The sequence below is a fragment of the Propithecus coquereli genome, unplaced genomic scaffold, assembly GCF_000956105.1.
Source record: "Propithecus coquereli isolate 6110/MARCELLA unplaced genomic scaffold, Pcoq_1.0 Scaffold5, whole genome shotgun sequence".
Classification (NCBI taxonomy): Eukaryota; Metazoa; Chordata; class Mammalia; order Primates; family Indriidae; genus Propithecus; species Propithecus coquereli.
In genome coordinates this window covers 14,918,892-14,941,643 of record NW_012150840.1, presented here as the reverse complement: position 1 = coordinate 14,941,643, position 22,752 = coordinate 14,918,892, and the positions used below count along the sequence as shown (strand labels likewise).

Here is a 22,752-nt window from a genome sequence, read left to right as displayed (position 1 = left end):
TTTAATCCTCACAGTGACCCCTTGAGATAGACAGTAGCTCCTGAGAAAACAGGCTTAAGGAGGTTAAAGCCACAACCTAATCGGAGCCTGGTAGAGCAGGTTCACAAGTTAGTGTTCCTTCGGCTATACTCCCTAAGTCAGGCCAGACCACTTGCAACCGCTGCTTCACGAAGTGTAAGTCGCTTCTGGGCCTCATCCATCCAACGCACACCGCACACCCAGCGCTTTGTGAGGCTCCTAGTTCCAAATACTGTCCAGTTGGCTGACCTTTTGGAAAAAATGGGACAAATACCTACTCTGTAGGTTTACTAGAGAAACTAAAGCTTCTAGCACCAAGCCCTGGACCTGGCAGATGATTTTGAAGTTCTTCTTTTCATTGAACTTAATTTTTTCTACCTACTAGCTGTAAGTTCTACCCTCTGGGACCCACTTCCTTCCTGTGACAGACCTTCAATGAGGGACAGCCTCACTGCAAGTGAGCCCAGCAGACAGAAACTGCGTGGAAAGCTAAGGCTGTGTTTCAACTGGGACACCATCAGGCCTGTCACCTGCAGTCAGTCTAGGATAGCCACCAACCCTGTCCACTCTCACACACCATTGCTCCAGAGGGAGGTGAGCTACCCTCATTTGTTCACACAGACCTTGAGTATCTTGGTACCCATGTGGCAGTCAAATCCAAATGAAACTATGAGATGCCCCCACACCTCCCCCAGGCTAACCCAGAAATAAGGCAAGTCCCCCACAAAAATGCAAATGTCTACTGGTGTTTTGGAGGGGCTTCACAAAGGTGGGGACCCCTATTTGTCTTCAAGAACATGGCTTGACAGGCTCAAGGGGCTCATTGGAAGGAAGCAGGGGACTGAGACTATTAAGCTTTCCTGGCTGCAGTCAGGGTTCTCCTTTTGTCAAATTAGTACAGCACTTACTTCAAAAGTATGGAATATCAGGATAATGGATGGGGCATTAAGTGGCTTTCAATGCTAACAACAACCATCTGGAGCAACAGTGCTGGGGACTTATATAAGCTTAGTAACCAAAAGGAACACAGATGCAGGAACCCTGTTTGAGAACATTTGCCCTTTAATTTGCATTTAAAATCAGTTTCTTTAAATACTTTAGTTACAAGTTCTGAATAGTGAAGACTTAGCAGATGCTGCAGGCACTCAGTATTGGCTCCCACCCTCCCCCCTACCCCCATCCCAGGCCTTGCTCCTTGGCTCAAGATACAAAAGGGCACTCTACACTAACTGGCCCCAGTGTCAAGTGTCAGCAGCCTCGGGCCTGGATGTGGTTGGATACAAAGCCATGAATCTCAGTAGCTTTCATGACAAGATACTTGCATTTAACCATTCTCCAAGGAATTCCAATGATTGTGCCCCAACCCAAGGGCACGACCTTAGAGACCTAAAGCCATTTCACCACTGTGTACTAACACCTCGAGGCTGGTTTCTACCACAGTCCATCCTCCCCCAGACCTGTGTCCTGCAGAGGAAGAGCCAAGGCTCTGCTCCCTACAGGCTAGAACGCAGGAAGGAACAGAACCACCTCCTCAGTCCACGTGCTTACACCAACTTGAATTTAAAAGCTCAAGTCAATCTGAGCCAATCCAGAGGAGGCCTCCCCTCCCCAGTCTCCATACCAGGCTCCCCCACGCTCAGTCCCACTGCCATGATGTGCCAGAATCTACTCTAAATGAGAACAATGTGCTAGAATGGTTCTTAGCAGCCTGGAAAGGGTTGGCACGACTATAGCAACATGTGATTGTGCCAAACGCACCTTCCTGGCATGAGCCTATGACGGAGAGTGTGAGGGCAGGCCTGCTCTGCCCCATCTATGATTACAACGTATGACCTCAGGGGGCCTCTGCCCTCTCCCCCCACTCAACAATCCCCTGGCCTGTGCTTCCTGGAAGAGGTAGAAGAGGCATCTTGAAGTCAATGACAGCTGAGAATGAAGGTGCCGTTTAAGAAGCAAAGCAGCACCTCTTCACCTGTGTTTAATACCTCCACACAGGTGGAGTCAAGTGAGAACGTGCACAGCCAGGACACAGGCTGCAGTGAGCTTGGGAGGCACAGCATCCTCCTAGACATCTCTGGAGAGCAGACTTTCAAAAGATAGAAACATAATCACATGGTCCCGGTGGTTTCCCTATAGTGTACTGGTACTGGGTAGAAGCAAAATCACCTTTGCAGAGTGCTGATTGAAGAAAGGCAGGAATATAATGAGCATCCATTAAGGCACTCTCTCTCTCAAGCCCAAGGAAATAAGATATTTGTGGGTAAGAGATGGGTAGAGAGAGGGAGAGCGCCTGGCAGGAACACCAAGAAAAGACCTTCAACTGCTGGTTAGATAGTGCCCTGCTTCCTTGCTTGAGGCCAACAGCATATGCCTGCCTGTCACCAGGCTAACCTGGGACCCGTAAGGGGACAGGGAGAAGACTGGTTTTCAGTTCCTGCATGACCGATTTGTAGGGCATGTGACTTCCTCCTAAAGGTCCAGGAGGAGGACTCTGGGATCCTCTACTGCTGCCTTGATTTTGCGGAGGAAAGTCACGGCCTCTCTGCCATCAATCAGCCGGTGATCGTAAGTCAATGCCACGTACATCATGGGCCGAACCTCCACCTACAGAAAGGAAAAGGTCAATAGGTTTGTCTTCCGCAGGTCGGAGAAAGCCCTGGAGGAGGTGAGAAAGTATGGCCTGCAGGAAAGTTTCTAGCTCCAGAGTCTTTTCTATTCATGTTGCCTCTGGATACTGGCAACATTTTCAAACACCAAGCATTACCTTCAGTGCAAAGCTCTCCCACTCAAAAAGTTTAACCAATGGAAGTCTCCTCACCTCCCCACGACTGCCTTTAAAAACAACAAACAAAAAACTCTGCCCTCTAACTTATCAGTTGCCTATGGGGAAGGTTTTTCCTTCAGTTCTGGCTGCATGCAGTTGTTTCTTTGGGGTTATAATTAAAAAAAATTTTTGGCCAAGCGTGATGTAATCATGCCTGTAATCCTACCACTTTGGGAAGCCAAGGTGGGAGGATCACCTGAGCTGAGGAGTTCGAAAACAGCCTGAGCAAGAGTGACACTGTGTCTCTACTAAAAATAGAAAAATTAGCCAGACGTGGTGGTGTACACCCGTAGTCCCAGCTACTCAGGGGGCTGAGGCAGGAGGCTCACCTGAGCCCAGGAGTTTGAGGCTGCAGTGAGCTACAATGACACCACTGCCCTCTACCAGGGGTGACAGAGACTGTCTCAAAAAAAAAAAAAAAGAAAGAAAGAAAGAAAATTTTTTTTAAATCTGGGGTCTACAAATTCTGAAACTGTATGCAAACATGGGTGTGTGGGCATTTTCTGGGAAGATCTATGGATTTTGGATTCACAAAGGAGTTAGTGACCCCAAAAGATTGCAGCTCATGCCTGTAATCCCAGCACTTTGGGAGGCCGAGGTGGGAGGATCACTTGAGGCCAGGAGTTTGAGACCAGCCTGGGCGACAAAGCAAGACCTCGTCTCTACAAAAAATTAGCAGGGTGTGGTGGTGCATGTCTGTGGTCCCAGCACTCAGGAGGCTGAGGCAGGATCACTTGAGCCCAAGAGTTCTAAGTTACACCACAGTGAGCTGTGATCACGCCACTGCATTCCAGCCTGGTGACAGAGTGAGACGCTGTCTCAGAAAAAAACCACCACAACATAGTCCCAGAAAACTTTCCTACCAACACATCTTCCAAGAGCCAGCTCAAGCCCCTCTGCCCCTTTCACTTCACTCCCTCGATTCTCAGAGAATCTCTAAGCTTCACTACATAACTGGGCAGTGCGCAGACTGCTGTGCATTATTGTCCTGTTCCCCAGGGGGAGGAAACCATGTCTAAATGGTACACCGCACTCCCTATGGCACCCAGACAACGAAGCTTGTTGACTGGTCCCAGATGAAGGAACATGCCTTCTCAGCTCGATGGTTCTCAAACTACCTCAGAATCATCCATAATTCTGCTTCTGCAAGTCTGGGACAGAGTCAGAGAATTTACATTTCTAACAAGTTTCTAGATGATGCTGATCCACAAACCATAATTTCAGAATCAGTGCTTTAGTTACTAATTAGAAACTAAGAAATGGAACCGAGGCCTGAAAATTATAGTGAATGTTTTATAATTGCCATTTAGTTCGATTTTCCTCTCATTATCACCTAGCCACTAGGACTTCAGAAGTGATGGTTCCTACCTTGCCTCCCACGGCCACTGGCCTGTCAAAGATGGCGTGCATGCCCAGGATGGCAGACTGAGGGGGGTTGATAATGGGTGTTCCAAAGAGTGAGCCAAACACGCCTCCATTGCTAATGGTGAAAGTACCACCGTCCATATCTTCAATGGCAAGTTCATTCTTTCGGGCCTAAAAACAAGATTTCATAATTGAAATATTAAGCCAATCCAGCTTTTTTCACCCAAAGGCCAGAAAGCGTGTATCAATAGTATAAGCTCTAGCTTTCCCACAACACTTGTTCAGCAGAGGAGACTGACTAGTGCTCCACCAGAGAAAAGGCATAATTGCATAAAATTGAGGACTTCAAAAAGGACCTTTTCTTTTTCAGCAGGTCTCATTTGATGAGATTTCAGTCCCAAGAGTGTGGTAAGCTCTGCCAGAGATCTGTACTTAGCTCTTATGGGCCACTGCCTCCCCCAGGGGCTGCACGCTCTTGCAGAACCAAGTGAGGCTCCAGTGCCGTGAGCACTGCGTACTGGCCAGTCCTGCCTTCCGCATGCTCTTCCCTCACCTGCCCCGCAGCTCAGACACATGCTTCTTTCTACTTTACCTTCTCTCCCAGTTCAGTGATGGTCCGTTCAATATCTGCATAATTCATAGCTTCTACATTCCTGATGACTGGAACCACCAGACCCTGAGGGGAGTGAAAAGCTGTTTCAGTTGCAAATTAATAGTATCCTTTATATCTACAACTCCCTTGATTCAAGCCAATGGTATCCCCTCCTTAGAATACCTTCGTTACTCAATGTGATTAACAGAAAACCTAACATATTTAGGCCTAGTGTTAAAAGAATATAGTATGGTAAAAAAGAAAAAACAGGTTACCTTTTACTAACTCCCTTCTAAAAATTACAGAAATGCTTTTTCCTGTGTGATCTGCCTTTTTTAATTTGTTTTTTAAAGAGACAGTTTCACTCTATTGCCCAGGCTGGAATGCAGTGGCCCAATCACAGCTCATTGTAACCTCAAATTCCTAGGCTCACGTGATCCTCTCACCTCAGCCTTCCAAGTATTTGGGACCACCGGTGTTTGCCACCATGCCTGGCTAATTTGTGTGTGTGTGTGTGTAGAGACAAGGTCTTACTATGTTTGCCCAGGCTGGTCTCAACCTCCTGGCCTCCCAAAGTGCTGCGATTACAGGCGTGAGCCGCTGTGCCCAGCCTGGTCTGCTTCTTCACCTAGATATGGTGAGGGTCCAAGATCAGTGCTCCCAACCACATGCACCAACATACCCGTGGGGTGGCCACCGCAACACTGATGTCAATATAATCCCTATACACCACTTCTTTGGTTGTATCGTCAATCACTGTGAGAGAGAAAACACATGTTATAACAACGCCCGAGGCTGAGGCCAATCAGGTAATATTTGTATTAACAGTAAAAAAATCTGCAGTGTTTGAACAGTGTGGGCTGACCAACCAACATGGAAACCACTGCATTATGAATGGCAGTTGGCATTCCACTTACTCCCATCCCAAGTTCCCATACATATGCAGTATGTATATGCAGTATGTAGTATCTCCCAAGTCCTCTGCCTAAGCCCAAGCATAGGAGCATCCATTTGACAACCCTCAGAAGGGCTCAATATACTGGCTTACATAGGATAAGTATGCACTAATTTCCTGTTAACTAGCTTCTACTTAAGCCCTCCCTTACCAGAGAAAGTCTAGGGTTAACAAGTGCTCCAAAAAAGGCAAATTAGCAAAGGAAAGGGAGTGTAAGGATGCTACCCATTCTGCTTACCACTATCAACAAGGGGAGGAGGGAAGGAGATCCAGAAGGAAGCAGGGTGGTCTGGCTTTAAGTATGTTATCTTGAGAGACAGCAAACCAACAGCTGAAAATTTACACCTAGCACTTAAGGGAAAATAAAGGCTTGGGAATCTTTTCCATAGAAAGAAAGTTTATGTTGTACTGTTAGATAAGACACCCAGCGGAAGCATGTAAAGTGAAAGACAGACCAAGAGAACTTTGAGAGAGGCCTACAAGTATGGGCAGGCAGAAGGGGGCCACTGAAAAAGATGGAGAAAGCCAGTCTGTAAGGCATGAGAACAGGAGAAACAAAGAGAGGTATATATTTGGGCAAAACAAAGACAGCCCCTATATATTCCCAGAGTACACAACTCAGTGGGAGGAACTAGGACTTCTATTTCTAGATCTTTAGGGCCTTTGACAGTGCTGAGGATTGCAAAAGTGTCACTGTCCCCTTTCCAATCTTCCAGGGAACAGAGAAGTATCTCAATAGGAAAAAGAGAAGTGCTTGTTAGGTCAACACTTCAATGACATGCTTGTTTTCTTTCCTTTTGCTCACGTACAAGTCCACGAAAGAGAGGCCAAGCCCAAGGCTTCCCAATGAAGCCAATCAACCTGAGATCAAAGATCACCCTGGAGCTTACACTAAGTGTGGAAGTTGGGCTCCAAGATGACAGGGCCCATGGGGTGGGGTTGGGTGAAGGGCAGCAGGAACATGAGCTTCCACCCTGACTTGAGACAGCCTAGAGAGCTGGGCTGCCCCAAAACTGCCTGCTGCCAGCACAGCTGCTAAGCTGTGCACTAGAAGAGAAACTATTCTGCCCAGCTGGTGGAGAAAAAGTAATCATGAGGCCATTTCAGGAAGGTGAATCAAGAAATGCCTGAGGAAGAAATTCATATTTCCACAGGTATGAATAAACAGCCTTGGTGTGTTGAACTCCTGAATATGGAAGATCTGTGTTCATACACCTACCTCCCAGGACGTCTGCAACTCTGGCCACAAGAAACTCACCTGCATTTACAACAGGCTGCTCCTGCAAGGCAAAGGCTGAAGCCTTCACAAATGCCGACATGAAGCCTAATTTGAGGTTATGTTTCTTCAGAAAAGCATCTTTGTGCCGAGCCCTCATCTCTTGGATGTTACTGTAAAAACATATCACAAAACAAACTGACCGCAAAGCCTTAATTTTAACTTTCATACAGGTTTCTAACTCCGTGTCCACAATTGGGTAAGTTTCCCTTACTCTGTACCATCTACCTTAGTTCAAGTTTTGAAATAGTCCACTAGAGGTCAACACAATAGCCTCATTCTTTTCCTTTATACTGTTTCTGTAAATCAGGTCCAATCTGTCTTTAACACATTAACTGCCATGTGAGTTATATTTAACTCATGCTACTTTTGAGCCCAGGGCCTCGTGAAGTATACGTAAAACTCATGTCTCTTCATCTTGGGAGCTGTAAGAGCTATTTTCCAAGTTGCATATAACTCATGCACAGAAAACAATAAAAATACATTTTCATTAAATTAGGAAGGATCATTTTGTCTTCAAAGTTTTTATTCTATTTTCATAATAGAACATCATGACCCCAAGGAAAAAAATTTTTTTTCTAGTGTGGCAGAGGGTTGAGCCCTTTACAGGGCTCCTTCACATTCTAGAAGTCACAGATTCAGTAACAGATATATGAACAAGACATTACGGCACATTCATCCTTGCCCTAGATGAGAAAATTGTGAGCTACTCATCCTAGAGAAAAAAATGTTTTGAAGTATAAAAGTCTACAAAATAAGCAATATTCTTTTGTTAGAATTTTTGTTTTTAAGCTATTAACAGAGCTTTATTCGTTGGAAACTGGGCCAGATGGACCCCTTAAGGAGCTGCAAGCCCCTGCGCCCCAGCCCCTTCTCTGTTTGGACCCTAGTGAAATGTGCACAGTCTGCCCACCCCAAAAAATATGGAACAATTCACGAATTTGCATGTCATCCTTGCACAGAGGCCATGCTAATCTTCTCTGTATTGTTCTAATTTTAGTATATGGGCTGCCGAAGTGAGCACTAGAATTATTTTCAAAAAACCACCAAACCTGATCATGACTTCCTTGTGATATTCCTATTTCCTGACAAGCAGAGATTAAAAAAAAAAAAAAACAAGGTATATGGGCTCCATTACAGCAAAAGCAGTCATGACTACATGTGGAAAGGTACAATCCAGTGTTCTTTCAGGCTCATGGGAGCGTCAACAGACTCGTGTTTCATGTCTCCAGAGTCGGCAGTTCCATCCACTTGTTCCTTCAAACAGGTAGTAACACCCACCATATGTGAGGGTCAGGGCTGGGCACAAGACATAGCTCTTGCCCTTAAGGTTAGTTTAATGGATATGGTTTCCTTGGTATTTAGAAAAGTGGCCTTGTATGGTTTAGGTTGTCCCCTTCAGATTAAGCAGCAAGCCTTCTGAGAAGCCTTTGCAGCATGGAACAGGCTTTATCCTTGTGGCACTGGTTTTTACATACACACAATGCGGTTAGTAGGAAACAGCTTTCCCATCATTTTGCTGCAGAAACCTCAGTATTTACTGGAATAAAGTTCTGTGAAGAAAATCGAATTGGACTTTATCTCAGGCCCAAATGCTCAGTTCTCCCTTTCTCCCTATAATGGCCTAATTCAACATTAGCATGAAAAATAAGATGTGGTATAACTTTCACTGCCCCCTTCAGATCTTGTTTTTTTTAAAAAGGAAGTTTTCCTAGGGGGACTGATTGGGTTTAAAATGCTTGTTTTCCTGAGTCTAACCTTATTTAGTGCTAGGATTACCACCCTAAAGACATTATTGGTTCCCAAGACACAAGAGCTGCAGAAGAGGGAAAGAAAAGTGATAAAACATCTCTGCTCTCAAACCTACCCAAATGCTATTGTCTAGTCATTAAGTAGTTTCTATTTCAGAGCTCTGCCCTTGGAGGCAGAGGCTGGGACAACAGGGAAAAGGAGGTCGTCTCAGAAAGGTCCCTCATGGGTTAGCTGATCAGCATGAGACCCAAAGGGCACTCGATCTAAACGAGATTACTGGCTGCAGGGAGACTGCAGGCCACTGTTAAGTGACACCTCGATTAGCTGCTGAAAGGAGATCCAGCTATTACACTTCCTTTCCAGTCAAAGCTGTTAGGCCAACTGCATCTTTCAAAGCCACAAATATTTACATGTTTTGTCTTAAGAAATTGGGTAGAATTTCAAAGTCCAATTCAATTTGTGTACAATTTGGCCCTAATGCACTGAAACGTAAGCTGCAGCCTTTTGATTCATTAGTCAAGGTCCTTCCCTACATCCTACGGACAGGAGAGAAATCTTTGGCTTGAATGACATCTACTCTTTTTAGAAAGCTTCCTAATGGAAGACAGCTAGTAAAACAGGCCCCACCCTGTGAACAATGTCATAGCACACTATCAAGAAACTACTCCTTTCTATTTTTTAGACCCCTTTCAAAGAAAAACGAATTTCCCTAATGAAAAGTAGATTAGCAGACTAAACCTTCAGGACAAAAAGCAGCAAAGAGATGAGCTGAAGACTTGATAATTTACCTCCCGAATTAAGTATATAAAGTCTTATCCTGGCATTCACAACATTCCAAAATATGAATCCAACCTTCTTTACCATTCTTTCCTATACATATTCCTCACAGTGAAAATGATCTTTGACTATTTCTCAAATGTGTCTTCTTTCCTGCCTATATCACGGTCCATACTGTTAACGTCATTGGAATGACCTTTCTCCACAACACTACCTGACAAAATGCTAGTCACTCTTGAAGGCCTTTTAAAAATTTTTTTTCCAGGAAATCTTTCCTGACCCTACTCCTTGCTACCGCTAACCCCAACCTCAAAGTGATCTCACTCTCTTTTCCATTTTATACTTTTATCCTTCGGATACTTATTTTTGTATAATACTTTGTGTTCATCCAAACCAGAAGATAAGCTCTCAGAGGCTAGGGGCTGGCTCTTTTTCACTCGTCTTTGTATCTCCCTTGTATACAGTAAGCATTCAAAACATGTTTGTCAAATTTCTCTTCCCTACGGTGCTGACATGTGAACACATCAAAATCTTGAAGAAAACAGGTGAGTTAACAATTTGCTCACTACAGAAATGGGTATATGCAGTGAATTAGACTCGCTGGCTAACATTCTGAGGTTTTTACTTAAAAACACAACTTGCTTTCCATTTTACTATTAAACCTGGGAGAAGTGAAAGATATGATAAGCCTATCTATGCCTTGTCATCTCTCCGATTCTGAGTTGCCTAGGAACATGCATAAGTAGCAGTCCCTGTGGGAAGAATCAGGTGCGGTGCTCCAGATCAAGGGTTCTCCACCCCAAAGGGTAGGCCTGGGCGTAAGCCCTGTTGATCTGGTTTCCCCATCTTTGCTTGGCAACCTGACACTGGTCAGAGTGTAAAACTATTACCTTTGTCATTTATTAGAAATTACAAGATATAGGTTTAAAAGTCTAAAAGGCTACATCTTTTAAGTCACAGAGGAAGCAGGCATATTAATCAGGAAAGTCAATTAAGAGATGAAGTCAATGGGTCACTCTGTGTAAGTCAACAACAAACAAAGCAAAGAAGTACCTCTTTCCTGTCAAGTTAGGTTTGGAATCAGCACTAGATCGGGACTGAGGCAAGTTCAAGTGTTCTCCAAGAAAAAAGGGAATGGGGGTAAGAGGGACTGAGACCCCACCTCATGTCAATCTCATTGAAAGTGGTCAGCATTGCACATGTATTCTGGGCCTCCTTCAGACGCTGAGCAATGCGCTGTCGCATCCTGTTCATTTTCTCCTGGAAAGTGAAAGTGAAAGAAGTATCGACAATCTGGTCTCTCTGCGTCAAGTATTCCCCATGTAGTCAGAAAGAATACTCACTCAGCTTGCCAGGAGTGGATGGCCAAGGACTATAATATCTAAGTACAACAATAGCTCTAGGCCTCCCTTTCCTGTGGTGGCCCTTCCTCTTCTGAGCAAGAACGTGAAAAGGTAGGCCAAAACTACTCACTCAGATGTGTCTGAAGTTTGACCAAGAACGGAGTCCCAGGAATAGTTTGATTCAAAAACCAAAACAACTTATGAAAAGCAAGAATATGGTATAGGTCTAGCCAGCATAAGATTCATAACATAAAGGACAATTTATATTGATAAAGACTTGCATGAGAATAGCTACTTATGGAACGGAAACTCATGAGAAACAAAGTTTTGAGGCTATTGTATTTTTAGGAAGTATTCTCAAGCAAAGGAACCCACACTCTTGACCATACTTCCCTGAGGTTTTATGTCTGCACCTGACAGCTACTGCTACTGAACAGTATCCCTTAGCTACAGCTAAGTATCTTGGAAGTCTAGGAATAGAGCTCTCTAAACCAGCTCTCTGAAGTGTGTGACATTGTGGGAGGGAGGGGCCGCGTTACTAAGCTACCATCCCTTGCAAATATTTTACTTACCCGAGGCATTTCATTGGTAAGCATAGTATAGTGGAAAAACCACAGGACACGTGTTCAGAAAACCTTAGGTCTTAGTCATATCATTTGATGGTTATGTGACTATGAACAAGTTACTTCCTAAACTCCACTTCTTTGTGTCAAGGCCAAGGGAATGAGCTGCCAGCGATTTAAAGGGAAGCACCACCATACCCCACTCCACTAATCTCAACACTGCCCCCTCTACCTCTTTTTTGGAAGAGGTCCTCAGAGGCTTACCCGATGTTCTGAACGCAGACCTTTGCCAGCTCCTGGCTCAGCTAGTGGAGGGGCAGCAGTGGGTTTTACTGCAGACACTGAAAATGAAGACAGAGGGTACAGCTGCATCAGAGAAGGAAAGAAACATCTACTGAGTATATTGCCAGTGCTTTCGTACTGTACTGTCACTTAATCTGATATTCTGAAACATATTAGTATCATTCTGACTTCACTGATGAACTGCTCAGAGAAGTTAAGTAACTAGCCTAAAGTAACAAAGTTAGTAAACAGAAAGCTGGGATGCAAACCCAAGTCTTCAGACACAAAGTCTAGAGTTTTTCCTACAATGCAGCCAACCTGGCCTGTTCAGAACCATGATTAGTCTCAGACTTTACCCAGTGAGGGAACATGATATTAGATGAGATGTTCTTCTCCCACATAAAGACACGCAGGAGTTGAAGGCTTACCTGGTTTGCTAGAAGCAGGTTGTGAAGGCGAGGGCACCGGTGGCATCTGAGTGGGTATGGGTGCTGCAGGGGAAGGAGGAACTGCTGATGCCGTAGGCTCTGCTTTTGGGGCTGCAGCAGCAGGAGCTTCAGCTGGCTTGGCCTTAGCAGGAGCAGCTAAAAAAGAAGATAGATGCCATTGGCGCTGTCTGGAAAGAAAAGCAACCAAATCACAGAGACTAAGCAAAATTAGCAAAGCAAAATTTAGTGGCAAAAGCTATCTTTCTAATCAACAAATGTCTGTTGGGTGTCTGCTATATGCGAGGCACACAATGACAACAGGCACTATTCTCTATTCCCCTGGGTCCCTAAATGTCCTCTATCAGCTAACAGGCTCAACTCAGCTGCTTTCCTGATTTCACAGATATCTACTGACCATCAAATTCAGCAAGTACTTTCAAAGAACTTACTAAGCCCAAGGAAATGTAAACTTCCAAGCAAAAAAAGCCCAGGCAATTTGAAACGTTGAGACACACAGATGAATGTATTTCTAATTACGGTAATACTGACATACCATATTGACATATTTTAACATTACATCCATGGAAGAATACTCAACTATTAAAAAATAAGTTTATTCAAGGGCTCACTTAGGCATTAGTTCAAAGCATTTTATCCACCATGACCTCATAAAATCAATGAGGTGGTCAAGTAATAAGTTCACAACTTTAAGTGAGATGTGTATTTCTATTTTTTTTTTTTTACCCATTTGTTCATCACATCCAGTTTTATAGTTAAGATGGACTTCCTTTCACAGAGAGACTCACTCTTATTTCCAAGCCTTCTACCATACATTTTTTTCTACTTGCAGCTTCTGGTCTTGCCCTGATCAACCCTCAATGATGCCACTAGCAGCTCTCTGCTTAATTAGTTTAACAATGAAAAAGAAATAGACTTCAGTAGTAATAACATTTAACTAAGAGAAAAAGTCATTTTCTTTTCTACTCTCTAATACTGACTATGAAGTCCAGTACAAATTCCTGTTTCTCATTTTTTCCCAAGAGAAATACCAACCCGTTCTAGAGATAGAACAGAATAGAAGTGAATAGAAACTACACTGAATTCCTCATAATAGGCAATGAGCATTTCCTTTGAGCATCATGTCAGTGATCAAAACATTTAGACTTTGAGTATTTAAGATCTTGGATTTTCAGATTAGGGATACTAAACCTATGTAGCTTTAAGAAAATGTCCAGCATAAGAAACATCCATGGAAAGAACAGAGTATTATAAGATTTTTTAAAATAACCTTTTTAGAATTTGACATTTAAAGTTCACACTATATAAATATTACCCTTCTCATCCCTTCAACTAACGGCAGCTGGAATGCCAAAGACTCTTTGAGGTATCAGGGAATTAGTACATCATGCTCAGCCCCAATCCCAAGGGGGAACACTGGAGACCTTGACCATCAGGAGAACTTCTTTACCACCAGTTTTCCTGAGCGTGAAAAGAGGAGTGCCTCCTTCGACTTTTCCCCCATCAGGTACCAAAAGAGCTTCGATCACGCCATTTGCTGGTGATGGAACCTGCACGGATGTCTAGAAAAGGAAGACAGATGGAGAAAGGGTCCAACTTTTTATCCAGCATTAGAAAATTAATTGTATTGAATCTCTAAGATGAGTCACAAGAGTTGAAAAACAGATATACAAGGCCTGCATATAGAAACATCTAAGGCCACACTTTCAGAGTGATGACAAGTCATTGCTATTGTGAAGATTCACCCTTTCTGTCCTTTCTCAGAAACACCAGAGCAACATTCAGTTCATTTGTTTCCAAGTGATACACAAAAAACTGGAAGTGGCTCATTCACCACACACAAGAAAAGCTACAAGACGAAAGCTACTAAATACACAGTATAATATATATACACAGGACAATCTAAAATTAAACTGAATGTTTTCTTTTTAATGAGCTAATCTAGCACTTTTACAACTGAGATTAAAGCTAATTAAAAATTCTTTGTTCCCTATGGTGAGTTATTAGAAAAAAATTATCTTTAAACAACAGTTAAGTACCTGTTTCTTTCACTAGGTTAAGAAACTAAGGGAAGACCATGAAAAATTGGCACTAATATAGGACAAGCCTACCTTGTCAGTTTCAATCTCACAAACCACTTCATCTTCTGCAACTGTGTCCCCAACAGCTGAAAAGATAATTACAGGCTACCTGTTAGGGGGAGCCTCTGGTAGCCACAAAACCCTTTTTGGCACGTGTATTATAAGACCCTTTCCTACCAGGGTAGAGCCATAAATTCCAGATTATTGTTGAGGGGAGGAAAGACTTTTAGAAAGCATTTAAACTTAAGATGTGTGGGGAAACTAAAGCTTACCTTTTTCCCACCTGACATCGCCCTCTGTGACAGATTCTGCAAATGCTGGGGTTTTGACTGTAACTAAATCATCCTCTAGGAAAAAAGCAAAAAAGAAAATCACAAGTAGTCCACTTTTCTTTTTTAATGTTTTTCTTTAATTAATCTAAGTCAATTGTTGCTCTTCCAATTAAAATTCCATTCCCAAGAAGGCAGGTACTTACTGCACACAGCCGTAGTTCTGAAGAAGCGAACACTGAAGACACTATTGTTGTTAATGCTACAAAAGAAACACGAAAGTAACTCCTTTAGCAGGTGAACCACTCACAGCTTAGTCTAGTTAAGGACCCATGGGTCACCTTCCCTTTAAATCAGTGATTTTTGTTTTTTTGAGACAGAGTCTCGCTCTGTCATAGTGAGTGGAGTACAGTGGCATCATCGTAGCTCACTGCAACCTCAAACTCCTGGGCTCAAGCGATCCTCCTGCCTCAGCCTCCCGAGCAGCTGGGGCTACAGGCGTGTGCCACAATGCCTGGCTAATTTTTCTGTTTTTAGTAGAGATGGGGTCTCACTCTTGCTCAGGCTGCTCTGAACTCAAGCAATCCTCCCACCTCAGACTCCCAGAGTGCTAGGATAACAGGCATGAGCCACAGTGCCCGGCTAAATCAGCGATTCTTGACCACGGATGCCCATCAGAGTTACTCGAGGGGAACTTTTTTCAAAGTTCACATGTCCAGGCCCCACTCCCAGAGATTGACTCAGCAGGTCTAGAGTAGAGCCTGATGACCCAGGTGACTTAAACAGTGAGCTCCTGGCTGGGCGCAGTGGCTCACGCCTGTAATCCTAGCACTCTGGGAGGCCGAGGCAGGTGGATTGTTTGAGTTCAGGAGTTCGAGACCAGCCTGAGCAAGAGACAGACCCCGTCTCTACTAAAAATAGAAAGAAATTAGATAGACAACTAAAAATATATAGAAAAAATTAGTCGGGCATGGTGGTGTATGCCTGTAGTCCCAGTTACTCGGGAGGCTGAGGCAGGAGAATCACTTCAGCCCAGGAGTTTGAGGTTGCTGTGAGCTAGGCTGACGCCAAGGCACTCTAGCCCAGGCAACAGAGTGAGACTCTAGGCTGGGCGCAGTGGCTCACGCCTGTAATTCTAGCACTCTGGGAGGCCAAGGTGGGCGGATCCTTTGAGCTCAGGAGTTCAAGACCAGCCTGAGCAAGAGCGAGACCCCGTCTCTACTAAAAATAGAAAGAAATCAGATAGACAACTAAAAATATATAGAAAAAATTAGTCGGGCATGGTGGTGCATGCCTGTAGTCCCAGCTGCTCGGGAGGCTGAGGCAGGAGGATCGCTTGAGCCCAGGAGTTTGAGGTTGCTGTGAGCTAAGCTAACGCCACGGCACTCTACTCAGGGCAGTAGAGTGAGACTCTATCTCAAAAAAAAAAAACCAAAAAAAAAAAAAAACAGCTCCTCCTGTGAGCACAAGACCGTGCAATGCACTGTCAGCTCTCACAAAACAGAGACTTAAGTTTGGTTCTTTGAAGGGAAAAATTCACACATGGTCCTTTGCAGACCCACCAAAAGGACTTAATTTCCTGTTTAGGTCTCTTTCTTAACTAAATCCAAGTAAGATATACGGTGTACCCTCAGGGTACATGCCATTGTGCCAGGTATAAAGGAATTTCTGTCCTCAGGATTATGGATTTTAATAAGGCAGCAAGATGAGACCAGTAACTGGGAAGTAAAACAAGGTGTTACCTCAAAACAAAAAAAAAAACACAAAGGGGGTAAAAACCCCAACAACCCATATGGTATCTCTTATCTCCTATTCTGTTCTCTTGCTAGGAGGCAGCACATCAGTCCATTCTGGACTCGTTCGAAAGGAACCTCAAAGACCAGGCATTTCCTGATATGACATTTACATTAAATAGTATAAACTGGAGAATAATATCACCTTGTATGCATAAAGCCATTAACAGTAGCTACCACTGAGGAGTGAGAAATGTAGACATATTCTGTATCTATAATCACCTGTTACACAGATATACAATTTGGAAGAATGATTTGGACTGATGGAGACTTTCACTTCTTACACTTCAGGACTGTGTGAATATTCTAAAACAAGCACCTTTATAATAGAAAAGTAAAATAGATTTAAGTTGCCTTTTGATATTTTTACTTTTATAATGTAAGTTATGAAAAAAACACAGAACAAAATGTTCTGCATAAAGTTTGTAACCATGTAAAAGCACATGCCCATGGACAAGAACTAATAGGTTCATATGCAAATGCAGAGACTGCTCTGTAAGACACCCAGGAACCTGGAGGACTGGCTTCCTCTGGGAAGAGGCATTTTAGGGGGATAGAGGACAAGGATAAAAGTCTTCTCATGGATGACCTTTATACTTTTTGAATTTTGAACCATGCAAATATATTACCTATTAAATAAAAAAATAGAATCAAAAATAGTTTCATAATGAAAGATTTTAAAAATAATGTCTGTTCCTCATTCACCAAAAAACCACACACAACACAAAAACAGATATTAGACTAGGGTGACACAATTAGGGGTGATCCCACCCAAAGTTTAGTTTTTCTTCATTATTTACTTTCAAATAGTTATTTGTTGTATTTACTGCACAGATATTCATGATTGCCCCAATTTTCATTTAACTGCATAGAGTAATACGTTTTGAATCTAACTTTTTAAATTACAAAAGCACTAGATCTTCACTGTAGAATATTAGAAAAAAGATTGTTTATAGTAAGAATATACGATACAGATCTTAGAAAATGAAATCATCTTGTAACCTTTCTTCTGCTTCTCATAGTGTGAGCATGTTAACATGCCATAGTTTAATCAATCCCCCGTTGTTTGCCATTTTGAGAGAAATCTAGGTATACCAGGCGTACGTCAGTATAGATTCCTAGAAATGGAATTGTTAGATCAAAAGGGACACACGATTCAAAGACTTACGATTATCAAATTGCCCTCCAAAAATAACACAGGAATTCATACTTCTGGTACTGGAGTACAACATTTTCTCAAGTTAAAAAAAAAAACCAAAACATCTCATTGTGATGCAAAGGAGAAGCTAATGTGCTGACCCTTCACTTTGAAGATTCTCCCTGTAGAGAAAGTAGCTTGATAGCTGTTCAACAGGTTACTAAAGAGCATCTTCTTACCACCACTCTCAAAACACTTGGAATGCAAAGTAGTATTTAAGCAACATTCGTAAGCAGAAGTTAATCTGAAACACATATGGGTGGCCTCTCTCCAAACTCTGTATTATGTAATAATAATATTCTGTCCAAACGAGTCAAAGTCCTAGGGCTCAACCAGTTTTATGCTTTCACTGTTGCACCCTTCTGTATCTACGCCCATAAAAAGACAGTTTCAACTTAACTTTCATTATAGTCTAAACACCTGAGGAAGACAGGCACACTCCCGGTCCAACATCTGACATGGGGCTGATGCTCAAGGTGTATCACACAGAAAAAATAATCATCAAAGTTAGGTTTAGGAATTCAAAATAACTACTCAGATTTCTAGGTCTGGAGGCCAATGAAGAAATCAGATGGTCAGATTTACAACTGATGTTTTAATAAATACCTCATGGCCATGTATCTGTACTCCCCAGTGATACTTACACAATCTTCCTGTTTTCAGGGTAACCTGGTCCCTGGCATAAGGAGACCCCTGCAAGAAACAAAACAGCTCAACCAACAACTTGAATCTTATAATACAGGATACACGCTGTGAATGGAAAAGAAGTCTGTTCACCCTCTAACCCTGAGACAGAGCTGTCAGCTGGAGGCAACAATATAATCTTTATCACACAGAGTCCTGCTTCACAAACTTTTCCAAAGTAGCCTTAATGGCAGACAGCAGTGGGTATATGGGACTGAGAGGAATGTGTTGGGGAGAAAAGGGAAGAAATCTGATGGCAAAACCCCAAGTAGTTTTATAATCTTATTAACCTTGAAAATTCCTAAATTTTCATTATTCCTATGTTTTCATAATAAAATGTCTCTATTTCCAATTCTTCAAATACAACTGAAGCTTGAGAAAGACATGTGACGGCTTATCCTGTAACTATGTATAACCTAATTCGAGAAGCAAGGGAGATGTTCGGTATGGGTTTGAGTGGATTGGGCTAGAAATCTTATTGCCTAAACCCCAGTAGCAAAGACTGGCTACTTTAGGCCCAGCGTCTCCAGCTAAGTCCTAGGACTTAGAAAATCATTTCCCCACCTTTCAGTTTATTGTTTTCCCATGCTCTTTCTGAAGTCTTCCACCCTGGTCACTCTCAACAAGGTGGATGCCCCTTTCTGCCCAACAGCTGTCCTTAACCATAGTTAACTGCATTTCCCCAATTGATGACTAGTAACTACAGCTGCCTCCCCTGAATATATTCTTGGATCTTATTTTTTTCAGATCAACAACTCTTTCTGAACCATAGGCTCAGGAGATAGCAAATATGAGACAGCTCTCTTATGCCCACCTCCTCACAAACATCCCCACAGAAAAGCAAGCCAGTCACCTCTATGTCCAGCAGCCAATAACTATGCAAATTCCAAGCATGGCCATGTCTCTGAACGAGAACAGCCAGCAGCCCACACTGATCTGTGAAACCCTGAGTCTAATTCAGAGTTCATCCTAGAGCAAGTTTCATTTGTATAGTGCTTTAGGGTTTATAAAAAGCTTTCACATAATGACCTCGTTTTGATTTGAATCTCACAACGACTCTCTGAAATGGAATCACCATCTGCCATTATTCCCATTTCATATAAAAGTAGGGCTTCTGGAGCTTAAGTGACTAGCCCAAAGTGAATCTCTGAGCCAAGATGCAAACCCCCAAGTGCAAGGCTCTTTCCACTGTCCTGTTAGTCTACAAAATGGAGAAAATATTTACTGACATTTTTCAGGACTCCCATTTGAAAAGAATGTTTATTACTGAGAGTCCACTACGAGCTGACACTGTGTTAGATGCCTTATGTTTTCATGACACTTAGGATAAAGTCCAAACACTTTATGCAGTTCTGTACCATCAGCCCTCCCCCATCTTTCCAGTCAGACAGGCTTCCTTTCCACGTCTCTGACTGGTCAGGTCCCTTCCTGTCAGAAAACCTTTGCACAAGCAATTTCCTTTGCCTGAAATATTGTTTTCTTGGCTTACTTTTCTGTATTCTTTAAGTCTCTGCTTAAATGTCACTTCTTCAGGGCAGCCTTTACTGACATTCCCATGGCATTCCCTGTCTTCCCTAGCGGGCTACATCATCTCACCCTCTCATCACACCCTTTACTTCTCTCTCATGGTACTCACGATATAATTATGTCCTTATGTGTGCAAAAATGTGTATCTGCTGTCTCTCCAGCTAGCCCGTAAAATTATTGAGGGTAAGGCACCATCTATATCCCCATCACCTAGCACAGTGGCTGGTATGTAGTAAGCACTCAATAAATGATCTGTTGAGTACGTGAGTAAATGAGATCACAGTGGGTTGAGAGTTCACGCTCAGGTAGGTAGACCTGGCTTCATCAATAGTTGGCTGAGTGACCTTGGCCGAGGCACTTAACTCTCTCGTCTTGGGTTATGCATTTGTAAAACGGAGATAATACCTTTGTTTTGTGATGATTAGCTAAAAAATGCACAGAAAGCACTCAGAACAATGCTTGGTATAAAGAAAGCCTACAATAAGACTGACTCATTCAACAAGTATTTATGCCAAGCATATAATAAAAAATAAGCTATATAAGACACATTAATAATAATTTTTTTTAAAAAAAAAACCTATTGGGATACAATCTATACTCCTTCCAGTAGTCCACATCATCTTCTACGTCATGCCACTCTCTCCCTTAACCAAAATGCTCTGGCCAAATAACCTTCTTCTCCAGTTCCTAAATACTGCCACTCTCTTTCCTCGGGGTCTTTGTACATGCTCTTCTTTCTTTCTCCTGTTTTTCACTGGGGTAGATCTGTCACATCCTCCAGGTCACAGCTCTAAGGTCACCTATTCAATGAGGTCCCCTTTGTCCACTCTCATTTGTTTCCTTCTCAGCATTTACCAAAATTTGTGATTATTCACTTGTTTAGCAAGGTACACTTTGTCTTTCCCACTAGGCTGTGAGCTCCAGGAGCGCATGAATTAATTGCTGTATCCTTTCTCAGTGCCTAGCACAGAGTATGACACACAGTAAAAACTCATAAACCAGAAGCTGAATGACTAAATGATAGTTGTTCTGATTAAGTAGCATTTTGTTTCACTCCTCTCTGAACCCCTGATTTCCTTACATACTGCTCTGCCCAGAAGGAGAGCATTTTAGGTGACGGCAAGGGCAGAACTTACCAGGCAGGGAACGTCTCCCTAGAGGGCAGTTCCCCTGTTGAGAAAGAAGACATTAGCGACGTCACCCAAGATGAAAAGAGAAAAGAAACCGCTTTTTAAGTACACAAAGCTGTCCCACTGCTGGTGACAGGTGAATCTCCTAACTCTAAAGGTAAACGCAACACACGGGCTCAGCAGTCCCAATCAGCACACCAGGCCTGCCAAACTAGCTCAACTTCCCCACAGGACTGATGATGCCCACTGGTTTTAACAGAACAGAGCAGACAGGCCCCCCGCATCCTGTCGGACTCAGCCGCGCCTCCTCCCGAACTATGAGTCTAACATTGGGACGGGCGCGGCTCCTCAGCTCCGGAGCGGAGGGTGGGGTGCAGCAGGAAACGGGCCGCGCGGGCTGCCTCAAGAAGGCAAGGGGCCGCTGGGCTCTGCAAGACGTCCTGGAGAGCGACAGCGGCCTCAGGCCGCCCAGCCCGCGCGGCCTCTGCGTCCCGGTGCCCTTGGTGCCCGGCCTGGCTGGCGCGCCGCGCCCACGCCCTCCTGTCCGCCAGCCTGCAGGTTCCTCACCCGCTGGAGCCCCGGCTCGGCCAGACCGTACCTTCTGGAAGGCGGAGAGCGAGCGGCTGAACGCCCGGGACACGCAACGGGACCGAGACAGCATCACGACGGCAGCGGAGCCGAGGGCGGGCGGACACCGGATATAGGGCCCGGCAACAACCGGAAGTGGGACGGGCCGCAGCACCAGCCGCGCGGCGAGGGGTGTTCGGAGCAAACCACTGGCAGGTGGGGCGACAGCCCTGGCTGCAACTAGGAGTCTGTTGCTGCTGAGCAAGCAACCCGTGGGGCGTTCTTGGAGCCACCTGCGCTGCCTACCAGCCTGGCCCGGTTCTCCTCGTTCTGCCTACGACTGTCCGGCAACCAGATCGCCCCCGGAGTCAGGCCTTCCCCGACCTTTCCGCAGAGCCAGCTCTGAACTTAGCACCCTTCTCTCCTGGGACCCGGGGCCACCGCGCCATTCCGCTTCTGTACCAAGGGAAGAGAGCGACAGGCGGGCATGGGCTTTGAACTCGGACCTTGGGAGACATGCCTGCCTGATGTTAACACTTGTGTGGCCTTGGGCAGATGACATTGCCTCTCTGAGCCTCGGGTTCCTCAACTCTAAAAAAAGGCACTTGTCACTTCTCTGTCTCCCTAACCCCAAAACAAAAGAGTCCCAAAGAACTTCGAAAGGGCTCCCACCGCCCTTTTTCAAGCTAAATATCTTTACCAAGCTGAATATCTTGCAACATCTGATCTTCCCCAGTCTCTACGCAAACTCTCTCCAGCCAAACTAATTGTTCTCCGTAAATCCTGTGAATTTTGGAAGTTGTTCGTTTGTCACCCTAGCCCTGGAATATAAACTCCTAATTCCATGGAGTTTATATTCTGTCTTGTTCACCATTGTTCACCATTTTCAGAGATTGGCGTAGTTTAGGTGTACAATAAATATTTATGGACTGAGTCTGGGCCTCCCAGCTTTAAGCATACCATTCTGCCCCTGCCTTCAAGTGAAAGTACATAGCACCCCTCCGCCTCCTTAACTGCTCCCTTCGCTTCAGTCTTCAAGCCCCTGAGACTATTCACCTTAATAGTTCACCTTTCTAACAGAAAAGGTGTTCTATTAACCCTTGGTTGAATTAATAACAAGTGAATGTGTGAATGAATTAATGACCTGGTGCCTGTTCACGATGGTTTCTTTATCTGAGTCATTTTGCCTTGTCCTCGGGACCTTTGTAGTGCCTTCACTCACCCAAACCCTGAAAGCCGTGCCACTAGAATTCTGGAAGGATAGGCAAAAGCCCTAACTAGAAATAGAGAAAACATCTGTGCCCTGCTGC

General features: G+C 43.9%; 1 protein-coding gene across 1 annotated transcript; it reads right to left on the bottom strand.

The window, feature by feature from the left end:
- Nucleotides 1–1,062: 1,062 nt before the first annotated feature.
- On the bottom strand, nt 1,063–21,594 carry DLST (dihydrolipoamide S-succinyltransferase (E2 component of 2-oxo-glutarate complex)). Its single transcript, XM_012656243.1, has 15 exons — nt 21,474–21,594; nt 20,882–20,915; nt 18,179–18,227; nt 14,750–14,805; nt 14,547–14,621; nt 14,305–14,360; nt 13,644–13,755; nt 12,176–12,331; nt 11,730–11,806; nt 10,722–10,819; nt 7,013–7,143; nt 5,482–5,555; nt 4,800–4,883; nt 4,211–4,378; nt 1,063–2,622 (listed from the first exon to the last, which is right to left on the bottom strand). Exons 1-15 carry the CDS (start codon nt 21,534–21,536, stop codon nt 2,488–2,490), a joined length of 1,368 nt encoding a protein of 455 aa, XP_012511697.1. The 5' UTR covers nt 21,537–21,594; the 3' UTR covers nt 1,063–2,487.
- Between the last annotated feature and the right edge of the window lie 1,158 nt (nt 21,595–22,752).

Bases quoted from the DNA above. Each gene is read 5' to 3' on its own strand.
- DLST (XM_012656243.1), bottom strand. From the start codon at position 21,536: ATGCTGTCTCGGTCCCGTTGCGTGTCCCGGGCGTTCAGCCGCTCGCTC. The intron at 13,756-14,304 runs GTAGGCTTGTCC...TTCCTTTTCTAG, and splicing joins GTGAGATTGAAACTGACAAG to ACATCCGTGCAGGTTCCATC. The intron at 2,623-4,210 runs GTAGGAACCATC...TCCTTTCTGTAG, and splicing joins CAGTGGCCGTGGGAGGCAAG to GTGGAGGTTCGGCCCATGAT.